This window comes from Arachis hypogaea, chromosome 14 (assembly GCF_003086295.3).
Source record: "Arachis hypogaea cultivar Tifrunner chromosome 14, arahy.Tifrunner.gnm2.J5K5, whole genome shotgun sequence".
Lineage (NCBI taxonomy): Eukaryota > Viridiplantae > Streptophyta > Magnoliopsida > Fabales > Fabaceae > Arachis > Arachis hypogaea.
The window spans coordinates 119,379,505-119,394,997 of record NC_092049.1 but is presented as its reverse complement, the minus strand read 5'-3'; the positions used below and the strand labels follow the sequence as shown (position 1 = coordinate 119,394,997).

Here is a 15,493-nt window from a genome sequence, read left to right as displayed (position 1 = left end):
TACCCAACAATCACAATACTATATAATAATAGGGTAATTATAGTATACAGATGTTTCTTTACAGATATTCTCCTGAAACGAATGTCATGCAAGCACGTGGATTTATGCCGGTAGTAGGGGAGCAGCTTGTAGAGGTTGCTGCAGAGGATATGTAATGGCTGGATGTTGCCCAAGGGGCAAGCCGAGCTGAGAGTGATGTGACAAGTTAATGGGCTCGTATTTGGCTCGTTAATGGATGCTTACTGGACACTTTTATTGGGCCGGTGAATGGATCTTTCAATGCTTGTATTTTATGTGTGGTTTTGGCAATCCAAAAAAGAACATGGAGAGTTGGATTCTGATTCCTGAGAACATATGTGTACCCAACAATTTTTATTGACCCTATTTTTTAATTTATTATCTCAAATTGATGTGTACTTAATAATTGTTGTTATGACCCAAGGTGATTCAGAGCAACGGAGGACAGCGACGAGGCAACAGACGGCGGTATAAGCGCTACTCAGCAGATGTACATCCAGATGACGGACTCGGAGATCGAGAAAGGAGTTGCCATTGGTGAATGTGGAAAGGGGTTCGAGACTTCGAGCACGGCAACGACGACAAAAGCAACTGATCGCGACGGCAGCGGAAGCGTGGCTGAGAAGACGAAGAAAAGACGATGGGCAACGAGCTCAATGAACAAGATGCTCGCAGTCATGGATGGCGAGCAGAACGGTGGGCGATGCTTCAGCGAGAAGGTCTAACAGTTCAGAGAAATAGCATCGTATTCTCCTCGACAAACGCAGTCAGAAGCAGACCCGATTGGAGAGAGAACCAACAAAGGTGAGTAGTGAAGATGTCACCGGCAATGGACAAGGATCTGTGACTGCTACACCACCCAATTGTAACGCGTGTATCCACTCCAACCACAACGCCTCAACCAACCGACTCTATAGCAGCAGCGAACAAGATCCTCTAGCAACTGAGTCTAATCAGTATGGTGTTGAGGCCATTCTTCATAAGGATTAGGATAACCGTAATAGGCCAAATGTCTTAATGGGTCACTAGACCTATATACCAATGGCTGATGCGTTTGTATTTCATTGTAGAGAAACTTGACCTGTTGGGGTTGATGTTGTGCGTAGTATTTGAAGGATTATGTGTTCAACGATGGGTTTAAAATTTAAAAACTTATTTTTATTTTTATAATTATAAATTTAATATAATATATTTTTAAATTATTGGTATTAAATGCTAATTTTATAATCTTAGAAAATAATTTTGGAAACTACTCTCTTAAAAGCTTACGAAAAAAAAATCATTACAAGCTATATATAAATTTTGGAGATTAATTTTTCCATCCTTGTGTTTCAATCTTTAAAATTTTTTACAACTTAAATTTAATGTTATATAAATTTTTCTATTTTAAAATGAATTTAAAATAAATTTTTAAATCATTTCAATTTTTCGAAATCAAAATAAATTGTTCCAAACTAGATAAATATTTAGGGAATTAGAAGTTATTGAAAAAATAAATTGACATTAAGGCAATGTAACTTTTTATTTGAGGCTCCATTACTGCTGCTGATTGTTGCTGATTGTTGAACATGGACTGCTTTTTTTTTTTGTTATTAACAAATCCAAACATTTGAGGTCTAATTCGTTATTTGAGATACCCAATTTCAATGCTGCCACAGCCCAGTCTAGAAGTCCACCAACTAACACAGCAACGGACAGCTTTGGTTCAACCACAGCTACCATCACATCAGACAAGCCCTGACACCAATTTTCACTTGTCGATTTGGTAGCGAAACAAAGAAAATATCGGTATCTATACTAACTTGCATCTATCTTATAGAGTGACCCGTGATTGTTTTATAGTTATACATGTAATATTGTAATTGTTTTTGTTCTTATATTTATAATATAATATTTTATTAATTTAATATATTATTTAAATTTTAATTCATAACGTATCTTAAATGTTTAATATCCAAATATTTAAAAAAAAATGTGTCAATATATCTGCATGTCGTGTCGTGTCTATATCGCATATCGTAGTGTGCTTCTTAACTTTTAATTACTCCTAATAATGTATAAAATTAATACATTGAAGAGTCCTATAATGTTAATTATGATAAAAATTATATTGGTTAATTTATTACATTTAAATTATACATACTACCATTTTAATAATCTCTAAGTATCTATTATGTATGTATAATTTAAATGTTAGTCATACAAAATAAAAATAATGATTAATTTTTGAAAATATTTTGTCTTAGTACTGTTAATAATTTAAATATTTCTAAAAAAATTAAAATAAAAATTATAATATTATATAAGCAAAATATATATAAAATAAAATTAACTACTTTTTATAAAATATTTAATTAATTTATTTTTATACACAATAATTTTATAATTTACTTATCAGTGTTCAAATATAAAATATTACACATTCTTTTCATGAGCTAAATTATAATAAAAAAAATATTTTAATACAAAAATGTTAAAGAATTTTTGTCCTTTAAATTATTATTATTATATTATTTCTCTAGCATGGTATGTACTCTTAGTACATACTATATATATGTATAATCGATCTTAATAATATTTACAAAGAATATGTTATATTTTAATACGATCTGATTACTAATGTTTTTTATTAACTCAAAATAAATTTTTAATGTGTTCTACCTTTTTAAATATCATAAAAAATTCATGAAAATAGATCTGATCTAAGCAGTATATGTAAAGATAATACAACTGGTTAGTATTTAAATTTTGTAGGGTAATACATTTTAATAGATAAATAAATTTTTAAAAAATAACAATTATTTTAGCATTATATACTAACATATTAATGTATTGATAATAGACATTACATATGAACATAATTAATCTTAAAAAATATATTTATTTAATATCATTATAAGAATCAATATTTTTTGGTGACATTATAAGAATCAATATGAAAAAAGTCGCAGTGCCTAACAAAAAAAAATTTTAATCTATATACATAAAATTTTATAAAAACTAAAATGATACTTATAATATATTATTTAAAAATTAAAATAAAAAATATGTAAATTTTAACAAAAGAAAATACAATTAATTTAAAATACTTCATATTTAAAGAATCATTTTAGTATAATTCACAAAAAAAAATAACAAAATAAAAAAATAAAATAAAATATATTTCAGGTAATAAGAGGATATAATTTATTAATTCAAAATGATATAGCATAGTAACATGAATAGTAAAAATTATATTAAAAAATAGAATTTGAATTCTCTAAAATTTATTTTTTATTTAAAAAAATAAAGTGTGATTTATCATCTTTAAATATTTTTTTATATTTTTTTGTCTCACCTATAAAATAAATTGTATTACTTGAATCAGTAATATCTGAACATTTAAAAACATGAAACAAAACATACAAAATAAAAATTTAGGCCAAATCAAAATTTGTCATATCCTATATAAGATAATTAAATAAAAAATACTATAAAATAATAGATAAAACCAAGAATTTTAAACAAAAAAATTATGAACTATAAAGATAGCATTTTTAAAATGATTTTTATGTATTTTAAACTCAAACTATATTGTATTGACTATTTCATTTAAAAAAATAGTTCATAAAAGACACAATATTAACATATAAATAAAAATATATAATGTCACAATAAAATAATAAACATTTAAAATAATCTAATATTATTATAGATGATATATGATTTTAACTTGGTTACCACAGTTGTGAATAAAAGATTTTAAACCAAAATATTTTAATTGATAAAAGAATAAAACAATTTTAATACACATTAAAAAATATTTTCTTATAATTGAAAGAATAAAAGAATTTATATAAAGAATAAAATATTTTATAATTAAGGTTGTTAATACTTTTGAATAATAAAATTTGAATTAAATAAAGTCAAACAAAATTATAAACTGTAACAAAGTTTTAAAAATTTCAAATATTATTTAAATATTTAATAGTAACTTATCTCTTTTTTATAACTATTGTAGTAAAAGTCATTCTTTGTTTTATAATCAACAAAGTATTATTTTTTTTAGTCGTTACAAAATTTATCATGATCTATTTTTTATTATGAATGTGATCAAATTTTATAATCTATAACAGTGTATAATAATAAAATTTGGGTTTTAGTGTCCAAAATTTCTTTTTAATAATAACCTTTTTAATCAACTCTTCCACTTAACGTCAGTTCTTTAATTTTAAAAAACTCTTATCAGTTTCTCTTGCCTCATATTCACTTCACACTTAGCTTGCCCTACTTTGATATAACTTTCACAGGTTTTTCTTACCTCACCAGTTTTTCTTACTTTTTATTCACTTTATTAGAGCAATTTCACACTTAGCTTGCCCCACTTTAACGTAATTTCTACCGGTTGTCTCTCACCACCTCTCACCAATTTTTTTCATCTCATATTTACGTTATTAAAGCAACTTTATACTTGTCTCAATTTGTTGTAACTTCACACCAATACCGTAGTTCCATTTGAAAAAATCACAAACAGAAATAGATACATATCTAAAATTGCTGACCATTAATATTTTATCTAAAAAATTCTATCTAAATTAATTGTAAAAAAAATACTATAGATTACTCTTACAATATTATAAACTATAAGTAATAATTTTTTCATTCCATCCATATTATTATTATTATTATTATTATTATTATTATTATTATTAGCAATGATTTATATAAAAAATTATTTTATTTTTGGTAAAATTTAAAATATATTAATCTCATGTTAATAATATATTATTTTTTAAATATTTATATACCCATTATAGAGTTAGTCTGATCTATCTGGTAATAATAACATGGGTGTGTATAAATTATTATTTTTTAGAAACTTTAATTCATGCTTAGTAAATTTTCAATTATTTTTAATATAATATGTTACATATATCTATAATATAATATATTATGATTAATAATTATTCACTTAATAAATTTATACTCTTAATTTAATGTTTGAATTATTTTTATTATGGTACTATTGTAATGCACTCTAAGTTTTTATCATATATTTATAATTTGGATGATATAATCATCCTTAGAAAAATATTAATTTTATTTCTTAATTCTTTTTTGCCCCTGATAATATTACATAATTTAAAATAAATATATTAAAATACAAAATAAATTGTTAATTTAACATTTATTAATGAGTAACTACCAAAAATATATTGCATAAATAATAGAAAAGAAATTAATAATATACATGCTAATTTAGATAACTAAAATAAAGTAAAATAAGTAACAAAAAGAAGATATAAAATTTTATTTTTTATTATATGTGGTACAAAAATAATATAATAATATAATAAACTATAATGTTTTGAACAAAAGAATATGAAACTTAATATTACCCTTTTAAGAGCTCTTTATCTTTTTAAAAAAAAATTGTTAAAAAAAGTAATATCATTTAATTTTAATTTTAATTTTTTATTTCAAGATAAATAAAAAGATGTGATCTTTTATATATTAGATAATTTATAAATATTTACTATAGAACAAGTTAAAAATATTAGAGAGAGAAAGAGAGTTGAAATTTTTTAACTACTAAAAAAGAATCACTACCATCAACCTATTAAATTTGAGTTATATCAAATAAGGATTAAGAAATGAATTAGAACTATGAATTTAAAAGTTTTTTGTCTCTCTTTATTATATAGTTTCACTTTAAGGTAGCGTTTAGTGGAGAGACAGAGACGGAAAGACTGAGACTGAAAGACAGAGACTAAGAGACAAAGATTGAAATAAATTTCAGTATTTTGTTTGGTGCAAAGTGGGAGACAGAAATTAAAATAAGAATGAAATTCTAATTTAATTTGTACAAAGAGTAAAATTAGAATTAATTAATTGAAATGAAAGTATTTTAGGTATAAAATGTTATTAAAGTTTCAGTCTCCATCTCTAAAAAGTTTAGTCCCCTGTGTCCCCACTTTTTGGAGATACTGAAATACTGAAATTTTGGGGACAAAGACAGAAATTTTAGTACCAATCTCTGAACCAACAAACATGATATTGAGTCTCAGTCTTCCAGTCTCTGTCTCAATACCTCAAAACAAACGCTATCTAAGTAACTATTTTTTATGGATAGTAATTAAATGACAAATGAAATAGTAAGAAGATTCATATTAGATTATGAAAACTAATGTCATCCTTATAGTATGATCGCATTATTTCAAAACATGCAAAAGAAAATAATAAAGTATAATTTAATTAATTTGTACAATAAAACATATGTGAAACTCATATAATAGTAGTCAAATGTAAAAAGTAATGACATCTTTCTGTTTCAAGCTACTATATTAAATTGTAACTTAAATTTATAATTATTAGTTGAAAATTTACAATAATGTACTATTTTTTATTATATTAGTTAAAAATAATATATTTTGATATTATTTTTAAAGATTACTGACATCAATTTTTGATAATTTGTATTTTGTCTTAATAGAACATAAAACAACCTAACACACACATCAAGACAAAATTGTTGTTTTTATATATTTATATATTCAAAAGACACAAAAATAAATTCTTTTAATATTTTAACGATTCATAAAAATTAATAGAATGGATAGTTATAGATCAAAGTGATTGATAAGATTGAAAGCTGCGATAATGATACTTAGTGATAATTAATTATACGACCAGGGGAAGAGAAGGTGAAAGGAAAAGAAAAAAATAAAAAAGGAGAACAAGACAATACAACAATAACGGTCTGACAATAATAGATATGTGTATAGAGAATAATAGTAAGAAAATAATAGTGTGTGATATAATGAGGAGATATAATAAAAGTATAAATTAATAATTTTAAAAAATTAATAAAATTAAAGATAATTTAATAAAATAAATATAAAAGTAAAAAAAAAAATTTTATTTATTAGAATTATGCATAAAAATAAAAAATATTTTAAATATAAATTTTTATTATTATTTTAAATTAAATACTATTAAAAAATAAATAAATAAATTTATATAATATTTATCTTAATTTTGTTATATAAAATAATAATATAATAATTTTTTAATATATTATTTAATTTACGTTTATAATTTTATACGTTATAAAAGTTAAATAATTTATATATATTTTTAAATATTTTTTATTTTTATTTTTTAAATTGTTTTATTAAATTTATAATTTTAAAAATAAAAATATAAAAATTAACTTTTTGAAAATAATAAAAAAGTGGCTGTGTACCTGTTGAGCGGCTAGTGAAGATAAATGAGATCTTTCATTAATAAGCATATGGCTGAATCAACTTTCCAGAATCAAGACTACTTGTGCAAATCAAGAAAAGCTATGAGAGTCTTTTGAAATATACGGGGAAATAAATTTTAACATTGTTGCAAATTGCCAATTATATTGGATATTCATGTTTTATGTTCCTACAGCTGTGCCTGTAAATCTGTAACATTATTTTTAGCTGCTAATGTATAGTGCGCCTACAGAAATATTTTCTCTATTTATTATATTTTATATTTGGAATTGATAATTTGATATATTCTTTTATAATTAAATTAATTACAGATTTCGCATTACATAAGAGATCTATTTATATCTCATTCATTCATTTAATATGATAATATTGTTAAAAAAACTATAACTCAAAATTATCATATTTAATTTAATATTTATAATTTATATATATAATATATATAATTACATATTTATTACATTTAATATTATTTATCAATTATTCTAGCAATAATATTTTTTTTATCATTGTACAGACTAGATCACAAGTTCACAACACCCAAAACATAAAAAAAATGCCAACACACAAATAAAACATACATCTCATACACACAAACTCGCACACAATCAACCCAATCTAATAGAAAAAATGAGTTTAAAATATAAATATTTTATATAATTAAAATAATATTAAAAATAATTAAAAATTTAATTATATTTTAATATTAATAAAATATTAAAATATTATTATAATTTATTTAAAAAATACTTTATATTTATATATATGTCGTTAACAAGAAAATAAAGATAAAAAAATAAAAGATATGTATTAAAGTTATTGTTTACATGATAAAGAGTCATGCTATTTATAAGGATCTTTCAAACTAACCTCATAAATATTTAGCTACCAACTACTAACTTTCAACCACTTATTATTACTCTAACACAACTACTTATTATTGTTCTAATACGTCCCCACAAGTTGGAGGATGAAAAATATCAAAAACTCCTAGTTTTGAGAGATTAAGAATAAAGAGATGAGGGGACAATAGTTTAGTAAAGATGTCAGCCAATTGTCCTGAAGAAGAGACAGGAAGAAGTTTCATCATTCCAGTTTGAGCCTTTTGACGGACCACATGACAATTAACTTTCAAGTGTTTAGTTCGCTCATGAAAAATAGGATTTGCTACAATGTGTAGAGCGCTCTGATTATCACAAAAAATAATAGGAGTGCGATCAATTGGAATTTGAAGAAAATGCAGCATATTGATCAACCATTGAAGCTCACGTGGTGTTTGCAAGAGCCCTATATTCTGCTTCTGTTGAAGATCTGGCAATAGTGGATTGCTTCTTTGTTTTCCAAGAGATCAGAGACTTTTCCAAAAAGAAACAATAACCAGTTAAAGAACGACAAGTATCTGGACAACCCGCCCAATTAGAATTACTGAATTCACATATATGAACAAAAGAGTCACGTGAAAAGAAAAGACCTCTGCCTGGATTAGACTTCAAATATCTCAAAACCCAATTTGCTACACGAAAATGGGATTCAGTAGGAGAAGCCATGTATTGGCTAAGCTGCTGTGTAGCGTATGTAATGTCAGGCCACATAGTAGTAAGGTAAAGGAGGCGGCCAACAAGACGTCGATAAATTAAAGGATCAGAAAGCAAAGGGCTATTGTCCTGATGTAACTTTGTAGAACTGTCCATGGGAACAGATGCTGGTTTAGCACCCAACAAGCTAGAATTTTCCAATAAATCAACACAATACTTTCTTTGAGATAAAGAAATTTCTTGAGCAAAATGAGCAACTTCAATACTCAAAAAATATTTAAGAGTATCCAAATCTTTGATTTTAAAATGCTGATTTAAAATAGATTTAATAGTAACCATCTCAAAAATAGAATTGCCAGTGAGAATAATATCATCAACATACACCAATAAGACAGAAACTTCAGCATCAATAATTTTGACAAAAAGACTGTAATCAGATAGAGTCTGCTGGTATCCACAAGAAATTAAAAGTTTGGATAATTTTTTATACCACATACGACTTGATTGGCACAAACTGTACAGTGATTTCAGTAGTTTACAACACTGATTTGGATGACTAGAACTGATTCTAGGAGGTAATGTCATGTAAACTTCTTCAGATAAATCTCCGTGCAAAAAAGCATTGTTAACATCTAGTTGATGGATAGGCCACCTCTTCATAGAAGTCAGAGCTAATACAAGTCGGATTGTAGCTGGTTTTACTACCGGAGAAAAAGTCTCCAAGAAATTCACCCCTTCTTTTTGTGTGAATCCTTTTGCTACAAGACGAGCCTTATAGCGTTCCACAGAACCATCAGGGCGACGCTTGATCTGATACACCCAGCTACAGTCAATGGGTTTTACACCAGGAGGACAATCCACAACAGACCAAGTTTGATTCAAATCCAGAACAACAAGTTCATTTTTCATAGCACTGCGTCAATGAGAATATTTATTGGCGTCTTAAAAAGACTTTAGCTCAATTTCAGAATGCAAGGATAAAATGAATTTTTGATGAGAAGGGGAAAGAGAGGTCAAAGACAGAACAGAAGAAATAGAATACTTATAAGTTGAAGATAATGGAGTTGGAGTAGTGAGAGAAGAGCCGCAAATGTAGTCAGCGAGACGATTGGGGGTGTCTTTGACGAAAACTGTGACGGATGGTAGGATGAATGGTTGAGGACGGTGTAGGAGAGATTATGTCTGATTGGGAAGCATCACTACAAAAAAATTTGGTAATTATGGCGGTTTTTTAGGGTTATTACGGCGGTTTGAACTGCCATTATTACCTTGAACGGCGCTCAAGAAAAATCGCCATAATTTGAAGCGCCATTTGGTTATTACGGCGGTTTTCGAAAAACCGCCACAATTACCTGGTTAAAACGGCGGTTTTTGAGTTGGGTTAAAACGGCGGTTCAAACCGCCGTTATTTCCAGATAAAATGGCATTTTTTTGTGGGTTAAAACGGCGGTTCAAACCGCCGTTATTTCCAGGATAAAACGGCGGTTTTTGTTGGTTAAAATGGCATTTATAAACCGCCATTTTTACCTTAGAGTGACATTTTTGATTGGTTAAAATGGCGTTTGAAACCGCCGTTTTTACTAGGTTAAAACGGCATTTTGAACCGCCATTTTTACCTTGACAAGGCATTTTTATTGGTTAAAATGGCATTTGAAACCGCCATTTTTACCGAATTAAAATGACATTTTATGCTGTTTAAAATGGCAGCTACAAACTGCCCTTTTTACCGGATAAAAGTGATAATTTTTATCGTTTAAAAAGTAATTTTTACAGTTATTTTTATCGCGTTAAACAAATAATTTTTTTACTAAAATTTCACAATAACAAAAAATCATAATTCATAAACAAAATATTATACAACTCAAACAAAGTATTAAACATAATAATATATAATTTTTTAGTATTGGAAATAAAAAATAATAATTCATATACAAAGTATCAAATATAACATAATTTTTTAACTATAAATATACAACTATAACAATTTTTTATATATACATAAGACAACATTCTCTGAAGCCAAGTTTTCATTACGTAAATTCTTGTAAAATCTTTGTTCCAAGTTATCAATAATCTGCCAAGAAAAAATACCAAAAAAATTAGTAATAACAAATTAGGTGAAACTGTGCACAAATAAAAAATAATATACGACAAATATTTCTTTTACCTAAGAAAACAAGCTAACCAATTTTATTTAAGAGGTTTTAGCATCGCCAATACAAAAAGTCAAGGATTCTACGAAAAGAAAGTAATAATAATTATTAAAAAAAATGGATCAGAAGAATCTACATTATATCCATTTATTCAAGTGTATATAAGCAACAATTCTTAGAGCTTTCATTTCATTCTCCAACATAAGAGATAATAATAACATAACTACATAACAATCTAATAGCAAAAATTATCATAAAAAAATAAAAAATGGCACAATCATCAGCAGCACCTAACCGTGTTTATCAAGATTTTGAACCATTTTATGAATGGAATGAAGATCAAGCAAGTGCTACCCTCACTGTAATGCTGCCAAGTAATTAATAATAACTTTTCTTTTATTTTTGTCCCCAATAATTCGTTATCAGTATTATTATATTTTATGCTTAATGCTCTATGGATAAAGGAACTGCTATACGAACTACTGCAATACAGTGATTATATTTCAAGAACCCATCACTGCTACTTCCATTGACACAATCAGATTTAACATTCTTCGCAACACAACCGTTAGACCAATACGATATATTCCATTGCTATATTCAATGGCATCACCCACCACAAAGGCTCTATCCATCTATTAATAGCAGACTCAACCTATTAGTTTGATTTATAAAAATTGGTAAACAAGTTTATAAGTGTTGTATACCTTTGTGGGGCTTGGGAAAAGACTTCTCAGTATTTTGTATTTGCCATTCAATTGCTCTCTTCTTTGTTTCTCAGTTGCAAAATTTAACTGAGACAATTCAACATACAATTTAAATATATATATCAAAAAAGACTAACCCTCACATAACACATATGCACATTCATAAACAAAACAATATTTAGAGAGAGAAAGTAGAGTGTGTGTGTGTGTGTTTGAGAGTGAGAGAGAGAGAAAACCTTCTTGGCAACCAGGGATGCATTCACAAGTGATTTCAAGAAGGTACCCACTAACGAACACCCTAAGCCTTCTTGACAGTTGACAACCAGTTAGAAAAACACAAAATTAGAAACCAAAGCACATTAATCCCTTCTTTAAACCCGGCATCTATCTTTTTATTTACTTTGATTAAGATCCCCTAACACCACTCTTCCTATCAAAGCTTTTTAATTAGCTTTTTAACATGCAATATTCATGCAGCTTTACAAGATTACGATGCTGAAGTTTGGCTATCAAGGCAATTTCATTCTTAAATTCCTTGATCTCTTGTCCGGAACTAGCTGAAAGTCTTTTAACTGCAATTCTTTGCCCATTTTCTAATGTTCCTGCCATTTATCAATTTCAAATATTGTAAGAGACACAAGAGAATTTCATTTGTTATTCTAAGATTGTTAAAAAGAAAAGTGGCTTCATATGTCTAATTACCTTAAACACAGGTCCAAAACCACCTTCTCCAAGCTTATTTTTGTGTGAAAAGTTATTAGTGGAAGAAGCTATAACTGATAGGTCATATAATGGAACCTCTGGATCTTCCTCTTGTTCTTTCTTGGACTGATCCTTTAATGCTGCATTAGTCTCTACATGATCTTAAGACAAGTTATTAATTAATCTTAATTATAATAATTCAAGAAGTTACTTTACTTAAGAAAAGCAGAGAACTTTTACCTTTTAGAGTGGCCATTTTTCGTCTTTTCCATATCAAACAGAATGCTAAGAGAAGGCCACATAATACGCCAACTGAGACTCCAACTCCAACTCCTATCTTGACCTTCCGTCCATTGTTTGACTCTTACAATGGTTTAATGTCAGCAGAGAACACAAACATTTATTCGTGAGACAGTGAAAATGCCAGAAACCATGTGGCATAGTTCAAGTTTAAACCATGGACCTCAGTTTGTATAAAATCAAACACACCTTAGTCCTAACAGTGAGATAATTTATGTTGGGTACAAAGATCTTGCAAAACGTAAGGTAAATGGACATGAGAATGTGTATTAGATATATTATTATTAGAATGGGTACAATATTAATAATAAATCAAATGTAGCTAGCTAGCTAGACAGATATAGAGTTGAAAAAGAAGAAGATGAAAGACAGATCATAGTAAGAATACAATCATGAATAAAATTGGCTAGATAGATATATACAAGAAGGAACTCACTAGTATTTGGTAACATAACTCATTCTCCCTACCAAAATAATACACTGTCAACCATGAAAACAAGAACAATTAGAACACTTTATGCTTAAGAAAAGATCTCAGTCTAAGAAGGAAGAACATACTCTTGAACTCAGAGTACAAACATGCATCTTAATTTTCTTTTTCAGCCACAATAGTAATTCTAGTTGCTCTACAAACATAATCTCAAGAATTATCCGTTTCCAAAGAAAGCAATAATAAATAAAAGTAATGAATTGATATATATATATATATATATATATATATAGAGAGAGAGAGAGAGAGAGTATAGAGTATACTTCATAATATTTTAAGCAAAAATTCATTCAGAAAGAGGAATTTTTTTCTGAAAGACGCTTGTACCTGGGTTATCTCTTCAGGTGTGCTTATCATTACTGCCCTGCTTTTCAAATCAGTAATTACAGCATCAACTGCCTTATTTATTCCATTACGCAAATCCATGACATTTACACCAGCTGCGATCGATTTGCAACCTTCTGTCAGTATTGCCTGACTTAACACAGTCGCACAAGTTGTACCTGGAATCACATAAGAAACATAGACTTGTTAGATAAATAGATCTAAGTTATGAACAACATGGAAAAATACCTTAAAATTTTTTGATACTTGAACAATCATGGAAAATACATTCTGACATTTATTTTTTAAAAATAAATAAATAACTTGATGCCTCATGATCGAAAATAATTCCTTCTGAGTTCAAAATTGCTTCAGCTAGAATTCATACTAAAGCAATATCATCAAAGAAAACACAAATCCTTAATGAAAAGTAAATTCACCATCTCCAACAGCAGTGTTGGTAGCCTTGGCAACCTGCTTAACAAGATCAGCACCAATGTTCTTAGCCTTATCCTGAAATTTGATACTCTTAGCTACTGTCACACCATCATTTGTGATCCTTGGGTTCCTATAACTTTTCTCAATAATTACATTACGACCCTAATTCAACCAACCAAAAAACAACAAACATTCAAAAAAAATAACTAAATAAAGTAAATTTTCACACTAATCATGTCAATTTCATTATTCAATCCCAAACAAACTCAAGAATACCTTGGGTCCCATGGTAACTTTGACAGCATTAGCAACCTTAGTGACACTCTGAAGAATTGTAGCACGAGCTCCAACGCCAAAGTTGATGTCTTTGCTCGTATAGTTTCTACTTGAAATAACCACGCAGTGTATCTGTTCCAGCAACACAAACAAAAATGATGATTGTAATTCGTATAAACGGAAGAAACAAGAATGGAGAAGGAGAGTGTAATTGTTCATACAACGCTCCATGAGGTCGACGAAGTGATGGAGGAGGCTAGCTTGGAAGCTAATCGATACATTGAAACAAAAATTGAGAATCAGAAAATGGATCTAATAATTCAAATATCACAATCAGTTACGAAATATCTGTTACGAAACTAAAAATCAAATGAAAAATATTAGCAATCAGTTACAAAATATTAGTTACAAATAGAGATCTAATAATCAAATGAAAAATCAGTTACGAAACTAAAAATCTGCGATTGGGAATATATTAGCAACAAATTCGTCAGCTTTATAGACATGAACCAGATCAAAAATATGAAGATCTAATTAGAAAAATTCAAATAAGAAGATGAAGTAGATCAAATTAGTAATTAGTGATTCACAAAGAAGAAAAACCAAATCGCAGAAGCACAGTCGGAGGCCAACAACAACGACGTCGCTTATGGCGGTGACAAATTTCAGATCGAGACCGAAGAATCAAGTCGCAAAAGCTCAATCGGAGGCAAAAATGGCTTCGCTGTGGAGATGAATGGTGGCACGATTGTTAGGGTTTCGTATTCTCACTCTCATATGTTTAAAAGCATCACTTCCTCTCACTCTCATCAGCTCTTTTAGTTTTATTAAAAAAATAATAAAACAAATGGAGAGAGTGGCGGGTATAACAAATGTCAAAATGTAGCGCTTTTAACATAGACATTATGGCATGAGAGGAAAATGGTGAAATAAGGGAATAATACGGCGGTTATATTAAACCGCCTTAATATTAGTGCCCTTTTAATCATATTTTTTTGTAGTGCATGAGACGAGGTTAAGGATTGTGAAGGAGGGGAAGAGATGAACTGAGGTGTATTAGGTTGATGATGAAGTATGGGTGGGTCAATGGGTAATGATTTAGGCCCAATGGGAAGGGAAATGGGTTGTTCGGTTGGTGTTTCATGGAATCGTTTTGTTTCGGACATGGGTGGGTTTGGTATGTTTAAAACAGATTTAGTACCAGTGGCAAAAGGTATTACCATTTCATAGAAAATAATGTTTCTGGACTGATGAGGAGAAAAATCTCGGTAAAGAAATTCACAAAATAACTTTGTTGCTAGTATAGATC

The 15,493-nt window shown here is 28.1% G+C and overlaps 1 protein-coding gene across 22 annotated transcripts; it reads right to left on the bottom strand.

Moving 5' to 3' along the window:
• Positions 1–10,667: 10,667 nt before the first annotated feature.
• Positions 10,668–15,217, bottom strand: LOC112743843 (chaperonin CPN60-like 2, mitochondrial). Of its 22 annotated transcripts, none has more exons than XM_072214734.1 (11): positions 14,406–14,614; positions 14,185–14,316; positions 13,911–14,070; positions 13,474–13,649; positions 13,093–13,136; positions 12,597–12,719; positions 12,357–12,508; positions 11,891–12,256; positions 11,655–11,741; positions 10,962–11,029; positions 10,668–10,868 (listed from the first exon to the last, which is right to left on the bottom strand). In XM_072214734.1, coding segments are annotated over exons 1-6 (573 nt in total). In that variant the 5' UTR covers positions 14,466–14,614; the 3' UTR covers positions 10,668–10,868; positions 10,962–11,029; positions 11,655–11,741; positions 11,891–12,256; positions 12,357–12,508; positions 12,597–12,718. The 22 variants fall into 22 exon arrangements, with proteins under 22 accessions (XP_072070835.1, XP_072070832.1, XP_072070846.1 ...); XM_072214731.1 differs by lacking the exon at positions 13,093–13,136 and adding an exon at positions 12,846–12,887; XM_072214745.1 differs by lacking the exons at positions 10,962–11,029; positions 13,093–13,136 and adding exons at positions 12,846–12,887; positions 14,788–15,217 and having other exon boundaries at positions 11,655–12,256; positions 12,357–12,517; positions 14,406–14,452.
• Positions 15,218–15,493: the final 276 nt, after the last annotated feature.

What these genes read in the sequence shown, in the direction of transcription:
- LOC112743843 (XM_072214727.1), bottom strand. Translation starts at nt 14,465, where the DNA reads ATGTATCGATTAGCTTCCAAGCTAGCCTCCTCCATCACTTCGTCGACC. An exon ending in AAGTTACCATGGGACCCAAG is followed by an intron (nt 14,071 to 14,184) that starts GTATTCTTGAGT and finishes TGGTTGAATTAG; the next exon opens with GGTCGTAATGTAATTATTGA. An exon ending in CACCTGAAGAGATAACCCAG is followed by an intron (nt 12,888 to 13,473) that starts GTACAAGCGTCT and finishes ACGTTTTGCAAG; the next exon opens with ATCTTTGTACCCAACATAAA.